The sequence below is a fragment of the Tetrahymena thermophila genome (assembly GCF_000189635.1).
Source record: "Tetrahymena thermophila SB210 genomic scaffold scf_8254752, whole genome shotgun sequence".
Classification (NCBI taxonomy): domain Eukaryota; phylum Ciliophora; class Oligohymenophorea; order Hymenostomatida; family Tetrahymenidae; genus Tetrahymena; species Tetrahymena thermophila.
The window spans coordinates 1258646-1280207 of record NW_002476512.1 but is presented as its reverse complement, the minus strand read 5'-3'; the positions used below and the strand labels follow the sequence as shown (position 1 = coordinate 1280207).

The 21562-nt window shown below is 21.4% G+C and overlaps 7 protein-coding genes across 7 annotated transcripts; 4 read left to right on the top strand and 3 right to left on the bottom strand. All coding sequences in view use genetic code 6, as the record gives it.

Annotated features, from left to right (window-relative positions):
- Positions 1-861: 861 nt before the first annotated feature.
- On the top strand, positions 862-1654 carry TTHERM_00122280 (ubiquitin family protein; the record flags this gene model as incomplete). Its single annotated transcript, XM_001010824.3, has 5 exons — positions 862-951; positions 1085-1126; positions 1192-1266; positions 1327-1416; positions 1613-1654. The coding sequence occupies 5 exons, from the start codon at positions 862-864 to the stop codon at positions 1652-1654; spliced, it is 339 nt and encodes a 112-aa protein (XP_001010824.3).
- Positions 1655-2274: 620 nt separating this feature from the next.
- Positions 2275-7374, bottom strand: TTHERM_00122270 (hypothetical protein; the record flags this gene model as incomplete). Its single annotated transcript, XM_001010823.2, has 15 exons — positions 2275-2402; positions 2454-2610; positions 2672-2988; positions 3047-3265; positions 3326-3578; positions 4041-4281; positions 4372-4739; positions 4789-5114; positions 5313-5506; positions 5641-5775; positions 5835-6002; positions 6058-6259; positions 6315-6552; positions 6603-6730; positions 6846-7374. The coding sequence occupies 15 exons, from the start codon at positions 7372-7374 to the stop codon at positions 2275-2277; spliced, it is 3603 nt and encodes a 1200-aa protein (XP_001010823.2).
- A 1383-nt stretch (positions 7375-8757) lies between these two features.
- TTHERM_000122269 (hypothetical protein) lies at positions 8758-9376 on the bottom strand (the record flags this gene model as incomplete). Its single annotated transcript, XM_012796266.1, has 3 exons — positions 8758-8839; positions 9141-9303; positions 9358-9376. 3 exons carry the CDS (start codon positions 9374-9376, stop codon positions 8758-8760), a joined length of 264 nt encoding a protein of 87 aa, XP_012651720.1.
- A 3023-nt stretch (positions 9377-12399) lies between these two features.
- On the bottom strand, positions 12400-13707 carry TTHERM_00122260 (hypothetical protein; the record flags this gene model as incomplete). The annotated part of the gene is made up of 1 exon (XM_001010822.2): positions 12400-13707. Exon 1 carries the CDS (start codon positions 13456-13458, stop codon positions 12400-12402), a length of 1059 nt encoding a protein of 352 aa, XP_001010822.1. The 5' UTR covers positions 13459-13707.
- A 3980-nt stretch (positions 13708-17687) lies between these two features.
- On the top strand, positions 17688-18226 carry TTHERM_00122240 (hypothetical protein; the record flags this gene model as incomplete). Its single annotated transcript, XM_001010820.2, has 4 exons — positions 17688-17849; positions 17959-17989; positions 18089-18134; positions 18199-18226. The coding sequence occupies 4 exons, from the start codon at positions 17688-17690 to the stop codon at positions 18224-18226; spliced, it is 267 nt and encodes an 88-aa protein (XP_001010820.2).
- A 1061-nt stretch (positions 18227-19287) lies between these two features.
- On the top strand, positions 19288-19770 carry TTHERM_00122230 (ubiquitin-conjugating enzyme family protein; the record flags this gene model as incomplete). The annotated part of the gene is made up of 1 exon (XM_001010819.2): positions 19288-19770. Exon 1 carries the CDS (start codon positions 19408-19410, stop codon positions 19768-19770), a length of 363 nt encoding a protein of 120 aa, XP_001010819.1. The 5' UTR covers positions 19288-19407.
- An 849-nt stretch (positions 19771-20619) lies between these two features.
- TTHERM_00122220 (hypothetical protein) lies at positions 20620-21096 on the top strand (the record flags this gene model as incomplete). Its single annotated transcript, XM_001010818.2, has 1 exon — positions 20620-21096. The coding sequence occupies one exon, from the start codon at positions 20620-20622 to the stop codon at positions 21094-21096; it is 477 nt and encodes a 158-aa protein (XP_001010818.2).
- Positions 21097-21562: the final 466 nt, after the last annotated feature.

Here is a 21562-nt window from a genome sequence, read left to right as displayed (position 1 = left end):
AATGAAAAATAAATACAAATAATGGGTTAGTTGGATAGTTAGTTAATTATTAATGAATGAATGATAGGTTGCTTATTTGATTGAGAGAAAAAATATATAAATCTGATAAATTATTCTCCACAATCAAAAAGACCTGTTGAATTACTTACTTAATTTATTAATTTATTACTAGCTATTTACCTATCTCATTAATTCATTATTAAAATTCAAAGCAAGCAATAATTTTCATTAATTTACTTAGAAAACTTAAATTTATAATTATCTAAATCAATTTTAATATTAATTCATATACGCTTAAATATTATTACCCATTGAGTATGTGTGTATGTACACTGTTCTAGGTTCATTAGTATTCTTCTTTTTTAATTCTTTTAAAATGGTAATTCTTAAGTCAAATAGAAATACCTTTCCTCTTTGCCAACATTCCAAATATAATTAAATAATTTAATTTCACTAATTTTGCAGTTTAATTTATTCTACAAATTTATTCATTTTGTTTCAATTGAAGTTTCAATCTGAATTAAGTTGATATTTAACAGGAATAAATACTTCTTTAAAATATTATTAAATTTAAGAAATGAAAATTTATAAAAAAATTACTATCAAAATAAATAAAATCGTGTTTTTTTGAATCAAAAAAAATTCAATATTTTTGTTTAGTTGTTTGTTTGTTTATTTATTTGATTTATTTGAGGAAAATAATCAAAAAGAATAATTAATTCCTTTTTGTTTTTTTTTGCTTGTTTGTTTATTAACTTTTATTAAATCAAAAAATAATTAATATTTAATACTCTCAAAAAAATTGCAAATTAGTTTAAGATCATCAAAAAGATAAAAAGAATTTTATTTAAAAATTATAAAATGAATAAAGGATTTTCATTAGCTCTTTAGGGTAAAAGTTTTCCTTCTTTTAAGTAAGAAGATGAATTATATGCAGGAGATACTATCAATGTAAAACTATTCCCAATTTAGATATTTATCAATTTACTTTAAACCTTGTTAAAGCTATTTGATGAATTAAATCATCATTTTATAATTCAATTTCAAAGAGATGTAACAAATATTTTGTTTAAAATAACAATAGCTCTTTTTCGAATTTCCTAATGGCAAAGCTATCAAATTATCAGTAAATTTAAATTTATTAATTTAATCATTCACAATAATTTGAAACTCTTTTTATCCATCACAAAGTTTAAGTAAGGATAAGATGTAGAATGGGCAAAAAACGTGGTTTAAGATAGAACTGGATTAAGTCGCTCTGACTTTGTAATTTATAAAGCTCTCTAAACATAAATAAATAACAAATAAATATTTTTTTAATAATAGAAATTGTTTTTCGAAAATAAATAAATGATTGAAATACTTTCATTAAGTGATATACCTAATCTCAAAGACGGTAGCAAAGTTTAAGTAGTTGTAAGAATATGTTTAATATATATCTTTTTAATAAAATCAAAAGAAAGCTTTTTAACATATAAATAAGCAAATAACAAATATAAATAGAAATCTTAATAAAAAAATATTTTAAAATCTTTAAACATAACTGATTGATTGATTGATTTAGCAAATTCATAAAACATTATTTTATATAAAACAATTAATAAATAAATAGGTAAATGAAAATGTAGAATTTAATTTTGATTAAATAGCTTGATTAGTAGGTAGTTAAGTTGTTGCTTCTCTTACTCAATTTATAGATAGATAACATACACTTTTTCATGAAAGCTTATAATTATAATTAATACAACTAACTGATTTGCTTTTATTGTTGCTTCAGCATGAATAATAGTTGAAATAAAATACTAAATACGCTTTTTTAAGGTTTACCCAAAGTTAATGATAAACTTTTTTTCATATAAATTACTTATATTCTATTAAAAATGTTTTCATATTATTTCATATCAAAAATCACCCTTTTACTATTTTGAAATCATTCACAATAAAAATGTTTATTAATTTAATTTCAATTAAAATTTGATACACATTTTCTGCATTCTAACATCTACTAAATATTTAGGATAAACACTTTATCTTTTCTATTCTATTTAAACGTTAAACCAACTTCCACTCTATAAATTAAGTAATCTAAATAAACATTTAAATGAAATTAAACTCCTTTTATTTGAATTAAATATTTCATGCAAGATAAAATTAAATTAAGACTTATTTCATTGGAAGCTTTTAATAAATTAAATGATTAAAATCTTAAAGGTATAAAATAACAAGTTCTTGAGACAAATATTGAACAGTTTAAATATTAATATTTATAATTAATCACTTGTCTAAATGAATCTTATCATAAACTTATTTCCATGTTTCCCATTCTTATTACAACTGTTCATTAATTTGGTTTATTCTTACTTCTTCTTACTTTAAATATTCTTCAATAAATTCATCTTTTTCTAATTTTATTTAATTATTAATTTCTAAAAAATAATATTCATATTAATTACTTGGATGGTGAGGTAGAATCAAACCTTAAATGTTTCTCCAAAATTATCCATCATAAAACTCACCATTTTCTAAACCTTCTCCTCTGTTTCTAAACTAAATGTCAACTATCTCTTCTTCTGTTAGATCTTTTCTTTATCTTAACTTTTGCTTATTCAGCTATAAATTGAATTTTAATATTTCGTTATCATTTAATTATTTAATTATTTATTTATTTTACTGGCTTGACTAGCTTGTATAATAATTCTAACAACTTCTCCTTATTGAGATTTTTTCCAGCAAAAACGAAACCCATATCATTGATTATAGAATTAGTAATTCCAGTGTATTTAACATTTTTAAAGGAAACTCCATTAAGCTCTTCTGTGAACTCCTTAGCATCAACTCCTTTTACAGTTCTTTCAATAAAATAATTAGGTGTTATAGTTATTTCCTCTAACCCTTCTTTTAATTTGCTATCATATCTTAATATACCCTTAACATAGTCTATTTTAATAGCTTAATCACTAGTTTGAGCATTTTAAATTTCGATTTTTTCTAAATTAAAATATAAAAATATTAATTTCTCAATCTAAAATTATTTTTTTTAAATAACCTTTTAATTTAATGATTTCAATCATTAGAGGATCTTTAGAATTTTTGTTTAACTCTTTGAATTCTGCAATTTTTTGTTCAGCCTCGATTGTATCTACTAGGGTTTAGTTACCATTTTGCAGGATTTTCTTATAAATTAAATCTCTTATCTTTTCTCTCAAAATGGGAAGCTTAAAAGGTATGAAAACAACACTACTTGGTCCATTTGATGTCAAAAGATCTATTTAAAAATGAAATCAAATTAATTATTTAAAAAATCTTATTACTGAGAGAATTTTACCATATTAAACTGAATATTTCAATCTATTTAAGTTATTTTACTCAGAAATAAAAGTAATAGAAGTAAGAATATCTTTAGCAAGAGCTGGGTTCAAAATGTTATTCATAATTTTATAAATTTTTGCACCAGGAAGAACACCTGAGAGAGTTTTATTCAAAGCATTTACATCTGCATCATAATTATTATAGGTATCCAAAAGCAAGAACTAAGAGTAACCCTCTACACCGTATGTAAAAACATTGTTTACTGGGTTCTTTTATAAATTAAAAAAAATATTAACTTTTAATTAAATGAGGGGAAGGCACTGAAAAAAGTTGTTTTTTTTTATTTTTCTGCCAATGGTTTAACTTCCTTGGTAGACATTAAAAATCTGGGAGGTTATTCTATTCAGTGCCCCTCCCATACACCCTTAATTGAAATTATTTTTTTTATTTATTATGTTTTTATTAAAAAAACTATTTTTAATTTATTTTGGGTTTTATTATTTTAAATTTATTTCTATTTAAACTTTAATTTTTAAGAGAAGCTTATTATTTTAATTTGAATTAATTTTTAAATTTAGTTAAATTAATTTATTCAGGAATAATTTTTAAGGTTAATTTATATTTATTTTCCTAATGGTTCATTCATTGATTTCAATATCAGGAAAATCTTTACAAAATTTAATTTGATTTAAAATAAATAAATAAATAAATAAATAAATAATTTGGTTTACTTTGTTAAAGTTGGAATAGATATTGTTTATGTTTATTTTTGTAGCAATAGTTCTGATATAAAAAGCATTAGAAATTTTTTCGCTCTTGCTAAAGTAATCAATAAGAATTTTAGTGTTAATAAAATGAGGGACTGAAGCGACAATAACGTCAGTATTTTATATTTTTTTCTCTGAAGCAAATTTAAGCAGTCCACTTAAATAAGATTTTTCTGTTAGTTCACTCATTTCATTCAAATCAAATCTAATTATTTTTAAATTATTATAACAAATTTCTTAATTTATATTTTTTTAAAACGCTTTTAAAAATAATAATTATATCTATTTGTTTTACTTGTAAAGATGAAGTCTTAAATTGTTGTCTGATCCAAATCTTATTAAATTTTCAGCAAATTTTCTTTTTCCAGAGCAGTAGCTACCATTTACAAGAATGACTCCAATATGATTTTCAACAGGAGTGATTGCTTAACTGATTTGCATTTATTCATATAGGTTTTTATAAGCAGATAACTTAAGGTCTTTCATTTGATTTAGGATCATCAGTTGCTTGCTTTCGATGTAAGATATAAAGAACTATTCGTTTTAAATGCTATTCATTGTGATTAATTTTTAACCTTAAGACTATTAATTTAGAATTTGTTTCTTAGCTATCTATGATTCTTAAAATATTGCTGGAATATCAACCTAATACTCATACTTAATCTATAAAAAACTTATTAATTTCAAATAATTGTACTAAATTAATATTTACTTAGTTTTCTTCAAAATAATTTTTTATCTTAAAAAATGATTGTTCAAGAGCATCACCTGTAAACTCTAAAGCAATAGTGTCTTTGCTTATTGAATTAAAAGTTATATTAGAATCGACTTTAAATATAAGCCAAGTGTGATTCATTTTTTATGTTATTTGAATTTCTTTCATTTCTTTGAAAAATAATATGAACCATCCTAGTCTTTAAGTTTCTATTCTTAAACCTAATTCATGCATATAATAACTAGCCTGCATAATAGGGATATCAAACCCATAATTACTTTTTCTACCTGTCTAAACGAATATTCTATTCTTAGGTAATTCATCTTTTTCATAATAAAAAATTTATTTAAATAATTTTTATGAAATAATTTCTTTATTTGAGTTTGTTTTTTATTATTATTTAAAATTGCTCTTTTTTTAAGAAATATTTACTCACTAAATAATCCTTTCAAATATAAATATTTCTCTATCCAAACAGTGTTTTAGTATTTAAAACAAATTTATTCAATTAAACTGTTTACCTGAAATTTACTTGCCAAGAGGTTCCCATAAAATTCTTTTTTTCATTTTTTCGATCTTTTCAGAGTAATCATTTTAGCAGTTCCATAGGTCAAAATAAGGTATTTCTTTTGTTAATAGTAAATAGCAACCTTCTTGCAAAATAAAAGACTCAGCAAAAACTAAAGAACCTAGGACTGTGTTGTTTAGAATTTAACTAAATTATTTTTAGATTAAAAATGAAACATTTTGAAGAGAAAAAATTAACAAAAAATATAAAAAATAATTTATAAATAATTTAAAATAAAAACTTTAACAAATTTAAATGATTTAAGACTTTTTGAATATTACCTTTTAATATTTTTTTATTCTATTCTAACCATGAAGAAATAAGGAGTAAGCTTGAAAGAAATTGTGTCTTTAAAATCAATTTTAACTTCTTCACCAAAGGAGTTGTATGCTTTCAAAATAATTTAGATTTTATCCCTTTTATTTTAAAATTGATTTAATTTTATTTCTAAATTTACTATAAAAAAGTTATTTACAAAGTAATTTCGCTTTCTGGGATTTAGAAACCAGCATAAACTTTAGAAACCTTCTAAAAAATATAATCTTAGATAAATTCTTCAGTCATATTTTTATAGTCTTTTGTAATCAATTGCATAACTTCATTGAATCCGATTATGATAGAAAGATATAAGTTAGCCAAAAAGCTATTTATTTAATTTATAAAAAAGTTAATCCTATTTTTATTTAATTTTTTGTTACTCTTAGTCTTTGTATTGCTAATTTTCATCTATATTTAACTCATATCCTTAAGGAACGCCTTCATCATCATTTAAAGTGATAAGGTTTCTTTCCTCTTTGACTCCCTTTGCTAAAAAGTAAGTTCTTGCTGCTCTTAAGCAGGTTCTTAAATCAAAAGTTTCAAAAGTTGCATGGAATGAATGAAAAGTTTCTGAGTATTTTACTATATTTATATCAAAACCTTAATTTACATTTTAAAGTTTAGAAATAAGTTTTACAATCTTTTAATGGTGCAACTGAAGGTTCTTTAGAGCAGTCTGCAGAAGTATTCTTACCAAATAACACTCTTGGCTTTGGTAGAGCAGCGTTTACACCCCTAATTTACACCCATTTACTTATTTCTTCTATTTCATATGTATCCCTAAATATTTCTGTTAGTTAACTTTCAGTTGCTAAATTTCTTTTATGCATTTTCATATCTCCTAACTAACCTGCTGCTGAGTTGAAGTGACCAGTCTATTAAAAATATATTATGTTATTTTAAATATTATCTATCTTTTACTTACTAGTCTCTTAGCTACTACATAGATTAACTTCGAGACAAAGAACTTATCATAATTTTTATAAACTGCATTCAATCTTAGAGTGAGATCAACTACTTCATGGTTCATGCTAAAAAACCCAACTCCTAATTCTATTTATTTTAAACAATATGATTAATTTTAAATATTTACTTGAAAGCTTGTTCTATTTTTCGGTTTACTAAACCAATAATTAGTTTATTTTATTAATTATTATCAAAGTATTACCTTCTAATCCATATGACTGAATTAATGGCCACTTTTCAATTGAATTGATTTTTCCTTTGTCTTTTTAGCCTAATAAAATACCAACTTTTTTTGTTGGCTTCATTACCCTAAGGAAAAAAGCCATTTTGAGAAGCTCCATTTCATCTTTATCTTCATATTGTTTCTCAGTAGGACAGAAAACATCAACATTAGGAATACTGTAAATAAGAGTTTGAAGAGAATTTAATGCTTCTGGGTCTATGAAAATATGGGTAGTTCCTTTCTTAATTAATACTATCATATCGCTGTAAATTTAATTTAAGTACTCATTTTCTTCGATTTCTAAACCTGAATTTCCTAAAAAAAGCCAATTTGTCAATTTGACATATTCTGTATTTTCACGAGAATCTACTCCATTAATCAAGAGAAATCCGTCCAAACCTTCCTTAACTACAATTTTCTCTATCTTTTTCAACCTAAAAACAAAGTCATTAACGCTATACTTTGGGATATTTTAATTTATATTTGCACTACTAAAAAAGTTGAACATTATTAAATTCCTAGATATATAGATTTCTTGTATTTTTAATTTGCTTAACAAATAGTTTGTTGTATCTTTTTCTAATTAATTAGTTTTTAATTTTTCTACTTACTGATCTCTCTCCAAAGGAACATAGAAAAGTTAATTGGATTTGATTTGATTAATATAAATTAAAATGCATTTAATCGCAATAAGTTATATTTGAAAATATTTGAAAATTTAATTAATTTTAAATATTTTTTATCGAATAAATAATTAAATATTCATTCCAATTTATTTATCAAAATTTTCCTTATCATTAATCAATTATTTGCCTTCTAAAAAACAAACAAAAAAGCATTATAATTTATTAATTAAAATCTTTATTGAAACAAAGTAAAGGTGGTTGAATTATTAAAATTGAATGTAAAAATTTTTTAAAATTTAATTATTTTAATTTAGTTTTTAAATAAATATAAAAAAATATTTTTTTATAAATTGTTAATGTCAAAAACTCAAACTTCTATTAAAACATCTTTTAATTTGATTAATTTTTAAAATTAATTATTTATTATAAGCAAATCTTTTTATTAATTCTTTGAAAAATGAATTATTAGTTAACTATTTTCTTAAAACTTTACAAAAAGAATAATGCCTTTTATTTTAATACTTTTTCTTTTTAAAAATTAAGTAATTTTACATACACAAAATATTTTTTTACAAAGAAATACTAAAAATAATCAATATTTGATTATCATTATATGAGCTTTGGATCTCATAAAAATCTAATTTTTTTAGATAATAAATGAAACTGGATTAATAATTTTACACATAAATATAAAATTTATTATAAAAAAATAAAAAAAGTAATACTTAGCAAAGATTTTCTACTAAATCGAAAAATAATTAATTAATTCTAAAATGAAAATTTTCAAATCTTTTAATAATAAATGATTTTTTAAGTCTGTCTGATTCAAAGTATATGACAATACAGTATCATTTAAAAAAAATTGTATCAATTAATTTAAGATTATTAAATAATATAATACATAAATAACCTTTTTAAATTAAAAAAAGAAGCTAAATAAATTCAGTTTTTCTATTAAATATGTAGTTCTGCTCTTTTAAATTTTTAGATAGCAGAAAATAATAAAATATTTGTAAAATATTAACCTTCATATTTATTTGTTTAAGTTAAAAATAGAAATCAAAAAATTAATAGCAAATTAGGAAATTAAATTATTTATTCATTATCTAATTTGTTTAAAAATAAAAATTAATAAAACATTTAATCTCAACTTTTATAATTCGTGGATAAAAAGGGAAATTCAGATCTCAATAATAAAAATATCTTTATCAAATAAATTAAAAAAATAATAATTTATAAAATCGTCTGAAAAGAAATGATTATTCTCAATCCATTGCTTATTACTGAGGCTATTCTATTTGGAGTTTTTTGCTATTTTTATCCCTATAAAATTGCTTAGGATTATAACTATATTTTATTTTTGGTAATTCTAGCTTAATATATTCATTTTGCACTCAGCTACTTTTTAGAAATAGAAAAGGAAGTCTACTTAGTGATATTACTACTTAACACATTCATTTTGTTCAGACATTATTTTCTCGAAAGGAATAAAACTCATCCAAATTTAATGTATTGTTTAAGCTGTGCCATAGTAAACTGGAAGATTTGCCAGTCAATGTACTTATACATCATGAACTGTACAATCACTTGGTCTAATCCTCTCATAGTTATGCATATTCTATTTGGTATAATATGTATAATTTTATACGTATTATTAAGTAGAGTTAACAAGGATTTAGAGAAGATAGTTGTTATACCTTTGATAATTATTTATTTCATTCTCTTTTACGATCCTTCTCCACTTACAACTAAAATAATGTTGTCAATAGGTTTATTATTATCAACATTTTTAACCTTCTAATTTGCGCAATCTAATAGATAATAAAAATTTAATGGAGATTCATTATTTTATTTATTTTATTTACTAATTTACATTGGAAGCATTTATACTCTGATTGTTCATAAGTGGCTAATCTAAAATAAAGCTAAATGATGATTTATTAATATTAAGCTAGCTATATTTGTTATTTAAATATTTGCTTGTATTAAAATATTTTTACATTTAGTTATAAAAAATTCCATTAAAATAAAATATAAATATTACAAAAATTTATTTTTTATTAAATAGATTTTAAATAAATTAAATTGTGATATCTAATAAAAATAATCTTTATTAAATAAATATTTTGAATTAAAATTCTTTTTTAATCATTTAAAATATATAAATTAATCAAATTTATTTATTTATTTAATCGATCAATCAATAATTTCTTATAAAAAATATTTTAGAGTTAGTTATTTTGTTTTTCTAAAATATCTTTAAAATGAAAGTTTTTTATGCCTGTAAAACAAAAAAATATCCTCAAATATTACATTAATTATTAAATTAAATATAATTTTCCATAAAACATAAAAATTTTTGAGTAAAATTTGTTTGAAATGAAAATTTATGTTTTTATGGCAAAAAATACAAATTCAACTTAGAACATACCTTATTGAAGACATGCAAAATTTAAATTCATTATGATTGTTATAAAATTAATTTATTTTTGGAAATAATTTTTGTTTATGAAAAAAAAAAAATGATTTTAGTAATATTTATTTATGAATATAAATTAAAAACTATAAAAACTCATATGCACAATAGGAAGGTTAATAAATATACACAAATTTACAGACAATAATATCAAGCGATGCTTTAGAGATTATATTTAATTATAATGTTGATTTTTTATAATAAAAGGTTTGGTTGGGTGTTATAAATAATAGAGAGTTAAACTTCTTTTCTTAATCTTATTATGATAATAACTATTGTAAAGTGGTTCTCAAGATACTTAAGCTGCATACTATGATTTTAATTTTAAAAGGCTTTCTAAGCTATTCTTAGCTCATTCGATCATTGATTGGTTTTTATTCTTGATTTTATTTTCAGCAAAGAAAATTAATTGTTAAAAATACCATTTAATTTTATTTTAAAGGTAAATCTATTTTGAGAAATTTAATTCAAATGCTCAATCAGCAAAAGGCAAATAAGTGATGCTAATATTTGGTAAGATACTTAATAAGTTTTTTTAGTTAGGTAAAGTTAGCCATCTTAAAAAGCAATTAATTGTATGTATTTTAGAATCAATTGTTAATTTGATTTTAAATTAAATTTTCCTGATGACTAAGAGGGTGAACGAAATTATAAAAATGTTAATTCAGAAAGAGTTTATTAAGGATCTGTCTGGGTAGATTTGATTAATAAGAATTTGGCTGATTGTTTGTTACTAAATTTAAATAAAGGCTTTTAATTAATTTTGTTTTTTACTAGCTATAAATTCTTCTCTTCTATTTTCTGTAATCAAAGCTGTTTTAAGAAAGATCAAATTAAATAACCTAAAAAAAGTAAGAGGGATAATTTTTAGGATAGATTTAATATTATGATTCATTATTTTCTCAAGCCTCGGATTTAATTTTTTAATAATTAATTTTTTAATGACTTAATATTATTTGTCATGTTCACCATTATTATTTTTTAACGCTTTGATAAAATAATTTCTTATTCTTCTTCAAATTTTTAACGATATTGTTGGCTTTTTTTTTTTTGAATTTCGCGCTCTTTTTTATTAATTCTAAATGATGGGCCAATCACAGAATTTTTTATTGATTTTATTTTTTGAAAAGATTAAAAGCTCTTGAAAACTAGCTATATAAATATATATAGCAAGAAAGATATTTTGAGACAACGAATTACATATTTAATTATTAAATTCGACCAATGTAAGTTGAAAATCCTTGATTATTTCACCTTTTTAGATTGTAATTCATTAGGAATAAAGAATTTTTGGTGAAAAATGATAATTTATTAAAGCACTGAAAAAAAAGGTTATATTTTTAATTTCATTAACTCTATCACATTTTTCTTATTTTAAATGTTTATTTTTGCCTTTATTTTATTTTAGACCTTAATTTTTTGAAAGGAAGCATGGATCTATGAAATTTGCTTGATTTAATTAGATAGACTTAATGTTTGTTTATTAGCTAAATTTAAAACTTTAAATTATTATATTTTTATTTTTTTCTAAATTAAATTTTTCCTTATCGCTTATCGCAGACAGAGAGACAGACAAACAAACTATTTTTCTTTTTTAATTTTTTTCACAAAATTTGAGAAAAATAGTTAAATTTAATAGATTTTTCGCTCATTTTCTTATTTTCTTGAGATTAAAAATATTTTTTAATAATTAAACCAGATTTTCTTCTCTGAATTTTTATTAATTTCTTATTTCATTTTTCTACTTTTCTTTCTTACTTTTGGTTGTTATTTTCCGTTTAATTTTCAAAGAATTAAAGTAACAGATTAGGAAAAGGAAGTCTTTATCCTTAAAGTTTTTTTAAATTTGTAAAAGTGTTTTGCATTTATTTTAACTAAATATAAGTTTGATCAAATAGATATTTGTTTGCATTAATAAACAAAATATACTCCTTCTTCAAATATCATAGACATTGTAAACAAGAAATAAGTGATAAATGTTTGCTTTTACATCTTTATTCAAAGTAGCAGCTCTCTTTTATAATAGAAAAGATAACTTGTTGAGACTCTCAGATGAATTTAAATTGATGATTATATTGATTGTTTTTTTAAAAAAGAACTAGACAGTGTGAGAATGTGTATATTTAAAATAATAATATATTATAATTTATGTAATATGTTTAATTTTTTTGATATTAAGGATGAATTGATAGATAGATAAATAGAAAGATAAATAAATCTGTTGATTGGTTGGTTTGTTGGTTGGTTGGTTGAAGCACTCAATGATGATTACTTCAATCCTCTGATTTATGTTTTAAGATCTTTATTTGTTGTTTGTGTTTGTTTATTTGTTTTTAAAGTTATATTTTGAAGTGAATGTGAATCTTTTATTTTTAGATCAATAAAATTTCACATACCTAAGTGCTGTTGGTTGATTGATAATGATGATTAATCAATTCTTTTTGAAGTAGTAGAAGCTTGCAGGGTCAACAATACCTTCTAAGAATCTGCAGATGTATTTTATATGAGTTTTACGAGTGTCTTCTGATCTCATCTATGAGCCAAGCACGTAGACAGATGCGTGATTTTCGTAGAAATCGAAGCAGATTTCTCTAAAGAGTACTTTGTATTCTTAATATTGCTCACCGTTGCTAACATGCCAGATGTTTTTGAATTATTCAAAGTTTTCCAACTTTTGTTGTTGCACCCATTTTTTGAAATCTTCAATTTTATCTTAGTTGTTGTCAAAGAATTTCTCCATCATTCTCTTGGAATACATATTATTTAATATAAAACGACTCTAAGCATTGCCATAGTTACGAAGCAAGTTTTTGGTATCTTCCTTGACTTTTTTTACAATTTGATCTGCCCTTGGACGACGACTACGCTTTTATATGTATCTCAAGACTTCTTGATTATTAGCGTTGCTGAGGTTGTCAGAAGAGCCAACTTAATTGCCTTCTCTGACTGATTAGCCTCCGTTTTCACTATATTTGCTTTCTAATTCTTTTAAATCGGCATCTTAATCACATCTATAAACGCGACCCTTCACGAATTCTTGAGTGAGTTATTCAATTTAGCGCACTAGGTTTTGGCTTTGCTAAAAGGGATTAACAAGAGGCTGCTTTAGCAAGTTAGATTAAGCGTTTTCAATAGAACCTTCAAGCGAATTAGTAGATGAATTAAGGGAATTATTGTTATTATTATTATTATTGCTAATATTATTTTGTAAGAGCAAACGCTGCTATTGCTCGTGAGGCTCTAAAGTACATAATTTTTTTTAAGGTAATTTCTCAATTAAATCCTTGTGATTTTGAATAATGTGACTGCAATCATTCAAGATCTTTTGAACAATGTTAGAGTCTGGTTGGTAGAAAACCTTTCTAACGCTAGGAGTTCGAAAATTCTAAAATTTGAGCTATTCAGTTTAAAGAATGCTATACTTAAAAAGCGCGTTTAAAATTTAAGGCTCTTCGAAAAGAGAATCGCAACCTTCGTCTCTGGAATCCATGCTTTAATAATGAATAATTTGCTTTAAAATACTTTTAAATTAAGGTTTATTTATCCTTTTGATTTTAATTTGGTAAAGAAGATGGGTTTGTATTAGCTGTAAAATGGAAAGCAAGCTACCTTCTTTTTTTTTTTTGATTTGTTTGATTTAGTTTTGATTTTTTTGTTTATCTTGAATGCACTGTTGTATGATTTTGTTGTTAATTTACTCTTTAAATTCTTTATATTTAATGTGTAATTTACCTTATATATATATTAAGTATATCATAAAATATGAATTTATTTTTACTAATCTAAAATGATAATTAATTTATTAAATTAATACAAAAAGAAATCTATTTATTTTCTTATTCATTTATTCATTCTTCGCTAAATAATTCATTCATTCATTCATTTTTGTATATTATAGAGTATGATCAATTTAAAGTATATTTTTTGGCTTAGCTATTCTTTTGGTATCTATCTATCTATAAATCAATGATTAATGAATAATTAAAATAACAAAAAAAACAAACAAATATATTAATTTATTAAAGAATTTAATAATTGCTATCCAGTTTTTCCTTAATTCGTTTAACTTATTTTAATTTTGATTTTTGTTTGTTTGTTTGTTTAATATTTACTACTATAATATACACTTGTAAAGAAAGATAGATAAAAGATTAAATAAATTAAACAAACAAGCAAAAACCATATTTTCACTGAGAAGTTAGTCAGCCAGCTAACTAGCTAGGCATTTGATTTTAGGTTTTTGTTTGAAAATAATAAGCTTAAAAAAAATTAATATTTTGATGCATACATAGATCTACGAATAAATACTCCCTTATTAAATTATTGTATCAAAACCAATCAAGCAGTATTTCTATGTTTATTTTTTTACTCCTTTATATTTTCATATCTTAATTGGTCATAATTATTTTTAAATTCTATTTGATTTTTAAGAAAAAAGCAAGCACTTATTATTTCAGTTTGCATTGGGTTTGATCATTTTTTCAAAAATTCCCCCCCTTTTAATTTCTTCTTTACTGTTTTTATTTCTGACCAAATAAAAGCAGACATACATTTGTTTCTGCTAGATATATTTATTAACCATTAATAATAAAAAATTACTACTATAAAAGAATATCCTTTCTCTATTTTATTGCTCATTAATAGGCTTTTAGTCAAGCCTAAGCCAATTTAATTTAATTTCGACAAGTGATTAAATTTTTCCCCACCAACCAATGATCTTCTTTTTGTTAAGGCTTTCATATTTGAATAAATAACTACAAATATTTTAATTAGTATTGACCCTATATAAAAAATATATCTATCTATCTATGGATTATATCTTGCAAAAATAGTAAGTAACCTTGAAAAAATATCTGCATGTTTAATAAGAAAAAATTTTTGTCTGCATTATAATTTCTCATAATTATTTGAATAATTTTTGTAATAATTGACTGCCTTCTTTTGTTTTAATCTATTCTTATTTTCCTTATATCCAAAAATATAATTCTGGCTAGCTTTTTTATTAATTTGTAATTTTAAAAGAGCCTAAAACTGGTATTTACATCATATATATATTCAAAATCAAAAGCAATTACTATCATCCTAAAAATAATACATTTAGATTCTAAATTTACATTAAAATTAACTCAAAAAACATAACTGATTATTGCTAGATAAAATTAATTGATTCTATATTTGCTAAAGTAAGCTATACTTAACTCGAAATTTGAATGTACAAATTTTAAACGAAACGAAGGAGAAAAAAATGATAAATGAAAGATATTATATTTAAATTTTAAGATAGAAAAATTTATTTATTTATTTATTGATTTATTGACCGAACTAACCAAAGAACGAAAAAAAGAAAAGATTTGCCTTCCTTCCTTCAGTTACGATATTATTAATAGAAAAAAAAAATCTAATTCTTTATAAATTACAATTTTTATCTCTATTTGAATTTTTCTCATCTCATGAATGGCAATCGCTAATTTAATTTTTAACTTTACCTTTTTCTTTAGATTTAATGAGGGTTTTTCTTCCTCCTGAATTTATTTCCATACAAATCTTAAGCCTAGAAGTAGAAAATTAATTAATTAAATAAAAGAGCCTTTGAAAATTAAAATTTTAGTAAGTAAATAAATAAATACAAAGAAAAGCTTGTAAAGACAAAACAAGAGAGAGTGAGAGAGAGTTTGCTTTGAAAGATAAAAATAAAAAAGAAGGGAAAAAAAACTATAATTAAATTTATTCTTCGAATTATTATAATAAATATATACTCGAGAAATTTAATTTTCAAAGGACATACTAACTTACTTACATTGCATATAAATTATTTTATTCAAAAATTTAATTTGATCAGAAACAAGTAAAATTTTCTAATTTTTGATCAGAAAGAACGTATCCAAACACTCTCACCTTCTGATTCACCCCACTTAATACAAAATTGTTGAAATCCAATTTTTTCAAACAGATGTTCGCTCTTTTCCTTCTATTTTTCTAATAGAACAAATTTATTATTCTTGGAATTATCTATTTTGAAAATAATAGTTTCACTTGCCCCCAAATTAAAATTTTTATCTCAAGCGCAAAAATGAAAAATTTAATAAATTAAATTTCCTTCTTGTTCTACCCAACCAACCAGATAGATAGTTATTAATTAGATCAAAATCAATTTATTTTCTTGTTCTTCGATTAAATTAAAATATATATTTAAATTTTTATTCAAATCTTTTCAAAATATATTTAAATTTTTAATTAAAATTTTTAAAGCAAGTAAACAAACAAATCATACACCTCATTACATTTTTTTATTTCATTTTTCTTCTTAATTTTTTAATCAAATAAATGTTAAATTTATATCTTATTTTATGTAAGCTTTGAATTTTTTAAATAATTATTAGTCATTTATTTATTTATCTATTTATTAATAAAATTATTTATAAGCTATAATTGATTCTTATTAACTAATTGAGTAAGATATAATTTTTTTTACCAATAAACAATTTAACAATTTTTTCACAAATTTAAATGCAATAGATTTAGATTTAAAAATATTTTAATAATTTTTTTATCTATTAGATTACAATAAGTTAATAAAACACAAATGTCAATTCAAAATAAATTGAAAAAAAGAAAGTATTCTAGTTTTTCAAAAAAAGGTTAGTAAATAAAATTAATATTCAGAAAACTTAATTTTGGAAATTTATTAAAAAAAGTATTTTATTGATAAAGTTGTTTATATGTATTAAATATTTTGGTTCTTATCTAAATATGCTTATTGATTAGAAATTATTATGTACTTTTAAATCATCTTTCATGTGAAGTATTTATAATTATTTATAAAAGTATTTTATTAATTAATTTTTATATTAAATATTTTTATTATCAGCAAGGAGAATCTCTCTTTCTGTTGTTAAATAAATATTCTGATGATTTTTAACTTACAATTGATTTTTAAAAACCTTAGAAGAAGTATCATCAAAATAAAATGATATTTTTATCAAAAAATGTATCAAATAATTAATAAATATACATTAAAATGTGTCTATATTGATTGACCACTCTTGGAGAATTTATTGTATTTAATTTTCAATCGAAATTTGCTTTTAAAATAATTGCAATATTCCAACTTTAAAATATAAAAATAAATAAGAAGAAATAAACTATTTATTTTTTCATTTTTAATTCTGAATTAGAAAAAAATAATTCAGAAGAAATATTTTGATTAAAATAGAGCAAATTTATCTATTTATTTTTAAAAAGAAATAAATTTTCTGCCAAAAGGAAATAAATAGACCATATTACTTTACACTTAAAACTCATTTGAGATTCCTATTAGTTTTAGAATAGATTTTCCATTAAAAGGATATGATGATAATATAGATTTTATAAATTCTTTTTTGATCATCAAAATAAAATTTTATATTACTTTACACTTAAAAATCTATTAGAGATCCCTGTTAGTTTTAGAAAAAATTTTTAGCAGTTGTTTATCTTGAATCAAAAATTAGCTCAAGCAAACTATATGTTATAAGTTTTAAATTATTTTATCTGTGAAATAGATTGAATTATTTATAAAACTATTTTAGTATATGATATTTACTTATGATATTAAAATCTGTTCTAGATGCTTTTATTTATTTTACTTTATGCTGAAATATTATTAATTTCAATCAAATAAAAAATATAAAGCAAATAATTATAAAACAAACAAACAAACAAAAAAATCAGTACTGTCAAATGTCTTAAGAGAGAGAAGAAATATTATAAAAAGAGATAAAATCTGTTTAAGATAAAAATGATAGAATATCTCTTGACTAAAAAATAAAGAAATTACCTGTTTTCTAAAAAAAATACATATATAGAATAGAAACAATTCCTAACTAAATGAGTCCACGCTAAGTAAAAAGATTATAAAGAGAGATATCTCACTACGAATAAAATTAAATATAAGGAGTTAAACTCAATTATAATTATTAAAATCCTAATTTAATATACTTAACTATTGAAGGACCTAAAGGTACTCCTTTCTATGGAGCATCGTTAAATTATACAATGATATATAATAGATAGGAGCAATTATCGCCGGTCCAACAATAATAAACCCAACCCTAACCATATTATAACCTTTTAAAAAAAAGCTGGTCCTAAAAATTAGTCTCCAGACCTCACTTTTCCCTTTATATTGTAATCTTTAAATTTTTAAAATTAGTCATTTATTTATCTATTTATTAATAAAATTATTTATAAGATATAATTAATTATTATTAAGTAATTGAGTAAGGAACCATTTTACTAATAAACAATATAACCATTTTTTCACATATTTAAATGCTATAAATGCCAATTTATAATAAATTCAAAAAAAAATGCATTAAAAGATAGATATACAAAAGTTAGTAAATAAAATTAATATTCAGAAAATTTAATGATTAGTTGTTGTTTGTATGTATTAAATATTTTAGTTCTTATCTCAATAAATATGCTTATTAATTATATTTTATTATGTACTTTTAAATTATCTTTCTTGTGAAGCACTTATAATTTTATATAAAAGTATTTTATTAATTAAATACTTTATATGTCTATTTTTATTATCAGCGAGGATAATATCTCTTCCTATTATTAAAGATTCTGACGACTTTTAATTTACAATTGATTTTTATAAACCATAGGAGAAGTATCAAAATAAAATAATATTTTTATAAAAAATGTATTTGTAATAAAAATGTATTACTTAATCAATATACAGTGAACTCTGTCTATATTGACCACTCTTGGAGATTTATTGTATTTAATTATCAATCAAAATTTTCTTTTAAAATAATAGCAATATATATTACATCTTTAAAAATATAAAAATAAATAAGAAGAAATAAACTATTTTTTCATATTTAATTCTGAATTAGAAAAAAATAATAAAGAAGAAATATTTTGATTAAAATAGAGCAAATAAATTTTATCTATTTTTAAAAAGAACTAATTAGACAATATTAACAATTTTTTTTAATCCTCATCGAACAAATTTTTTATGTTACTCTACACTTAAAAATCCATTCGAGATTTCTGTCAGTTTTAGAATAGATTTTCCATTAAAAGGATATAATCAGACAATATTTTATAAATTCTTTTTTGATCATCAAAATAAAGTTTTATATTACTTTACACTTAAAAATCTATTAGAAATTTTTCGCAGTTGTTTATCCTGAATCAAAAGTAAATTAGCTCAAGCAATCTAAATGTTAGCTATTATAAGTTTAAAATTATCTTACCTGTGAAATAGATTGAATTATTTATAAAACTATTTTATTATTTAATATTTACTTATGATATTAAAATCTGTTCTAGATGCTTTTATTTATTTTACTTTACGTTGAAATATTATTAATTTCAATCAAATATAAAATATAAAACAAATAATAATAAAACAAACAGATAAAAAAAAATCAATACTATAAGAATGTCTTAAGAGAGAGAAGAAATATTATAAAAAGAGATAACATCTGTTTAAGATGAAAATGATAAAATATCTCTTGACTAAAAAATAGAGAAATTATCTGTTTAAGAAAAATACAGATAAAGAACAGAAACAAATCCTATCTAAATGTCTCCAGACTAAGTAAAAAAACAATATATTTGCAATGAAAGAGAGTCTTCTATGATGTACTTTGATGACGAAGAATAATTTAAGAAATATATTAATAACCAAATTGTTGAAAAAAAAACAGAAGAATAATTTATATAATACTTAGTCTTCCAAAAGCATATAAAATAATTTTTATCTGTAAATTCAGATAGTGTTTTCATTGACTTATTTTATTGAATAATTAAGTAATGAATTAAAACCATTCAATTTTACCAATCTACTAAATAAAATATAATACTAATTAAATTAAATGAAATTAAATAATTTTCAATCTTAAAAGTTTATTACCTGTTTTTTATATTTTTTGTGAACATATATCAAAATAAATAAATAAATTAATTAACTTTTAGATTTTTATTGTTTTAAATTAATATTTTATATTAAAAAATAAAAAAAAATATCCAAAACAAAAAAACTGCTTTTACATAAGTAGAAATAATTTATATATATATATGTATAGTACCCAAGAGTACTGCCTTTTTCAAGGCTATAAACTGAAATTTTAGATATATAAAAATATGTTGAAAAATATTTTTAAAAATGTCTTAAAAAGTAACCCTCCAAGTAAAATACTTGGAATGAATTAGAAAAAAATAATAAAGAAGAAATATTTTGATTAAAATAGAGCAAATAAATTTTATCTATTTTTAAAAAGAACTAATTAGACAATATTAACAATTTTTTTTAATCCTCATCGAACAAATTTTTTATGTTACTCTACACTTAAAAATCCATTCGAGATTTCTGTCAGTTTTAGAATAGATTTTCGATTAAAAGGATATAATCAGACAATATTTTATAAATTCTTTTTTGATCATCAAAATAAAGTTTTATATTACTTTACACTTAAAAATCTATTAGAAATTTTTCGCAGTTGTTTATCCTGAATCAAAAGTAAATTAACTCAAGCAATCTAGATGTTAGCTATTATAAGTTTTAAATTATCTTACCTGTGAAATAGATTGAATTATTTATAAAACTATTTTATTATTTAATATTTACTTATGATATTAAAATCTGTTCTAGATGCTTTTATTTATTTTACTTTACGTTGAAATATTATTAATTTCAATCAAATATAAAATATAAAACAAATAATAATAAAACAAACAGATAAAAAAAAAAATCAATACTATAAGAATGTCTTAAGAGAGAGAAGAAATATTATAAAAAGAGATAACATCTGTTTAAGATGAAAATGATAAAATATCTCTTGACCAAAAAATAGAGAAATTATCTGTTTAAGAAAAATACAGATAGAGAACAGAAACAAATCCTATCTAAATGCCTCCACACTAAGTAAAAAAATAATATATATGCAATGAAAGAGAGTCTTCTATGATATACTTTGATGACGAAGAATAATTTAATAAATATATTAATAACCAAATTGTTGAAAAAAAAACAGAAGAATAAGTTATATAATACTTAGTCTTCCAAAAGCATATAAAATAATTTTTATCTGTAAATTCAGATAGTGTTTTCATTGACTTATTTTATTGAATAATTAAGTAATGAATTAAAACCATTCAATTTTACCAATCTACTAAATAAAATATAATACTAATTAAATTAAATGAAATGAAATAATTTCCAATCTTAAAAGTTTATTACCTGTTTTTTATATTTTTTGTGAACATATATCAAAATAAATAAATAAATAAATTAACTTTTAGATTTTTATTATTTTAACTTAATTTTTATATTAAAAAATAAATATAAATATCCAAAACAAAAAAACTGCTTTTACATAAGTAGAAATAATTTATATATATATGTATAGTACCAAAGAGTACTGCCTTTTTCAAGGCTATAAACTGAAATTTTAGATATGAAGGTAATATTATAACCATTTAAATAAAGCTGGCCCTAAAAAGTTGTCTCCAGAACTCACTTTTCGCTTTATATTGTAAGCTTTAAATTTTTTAAATAATTATTAGTCATTTATTTATCTATTTATTAATAAAAT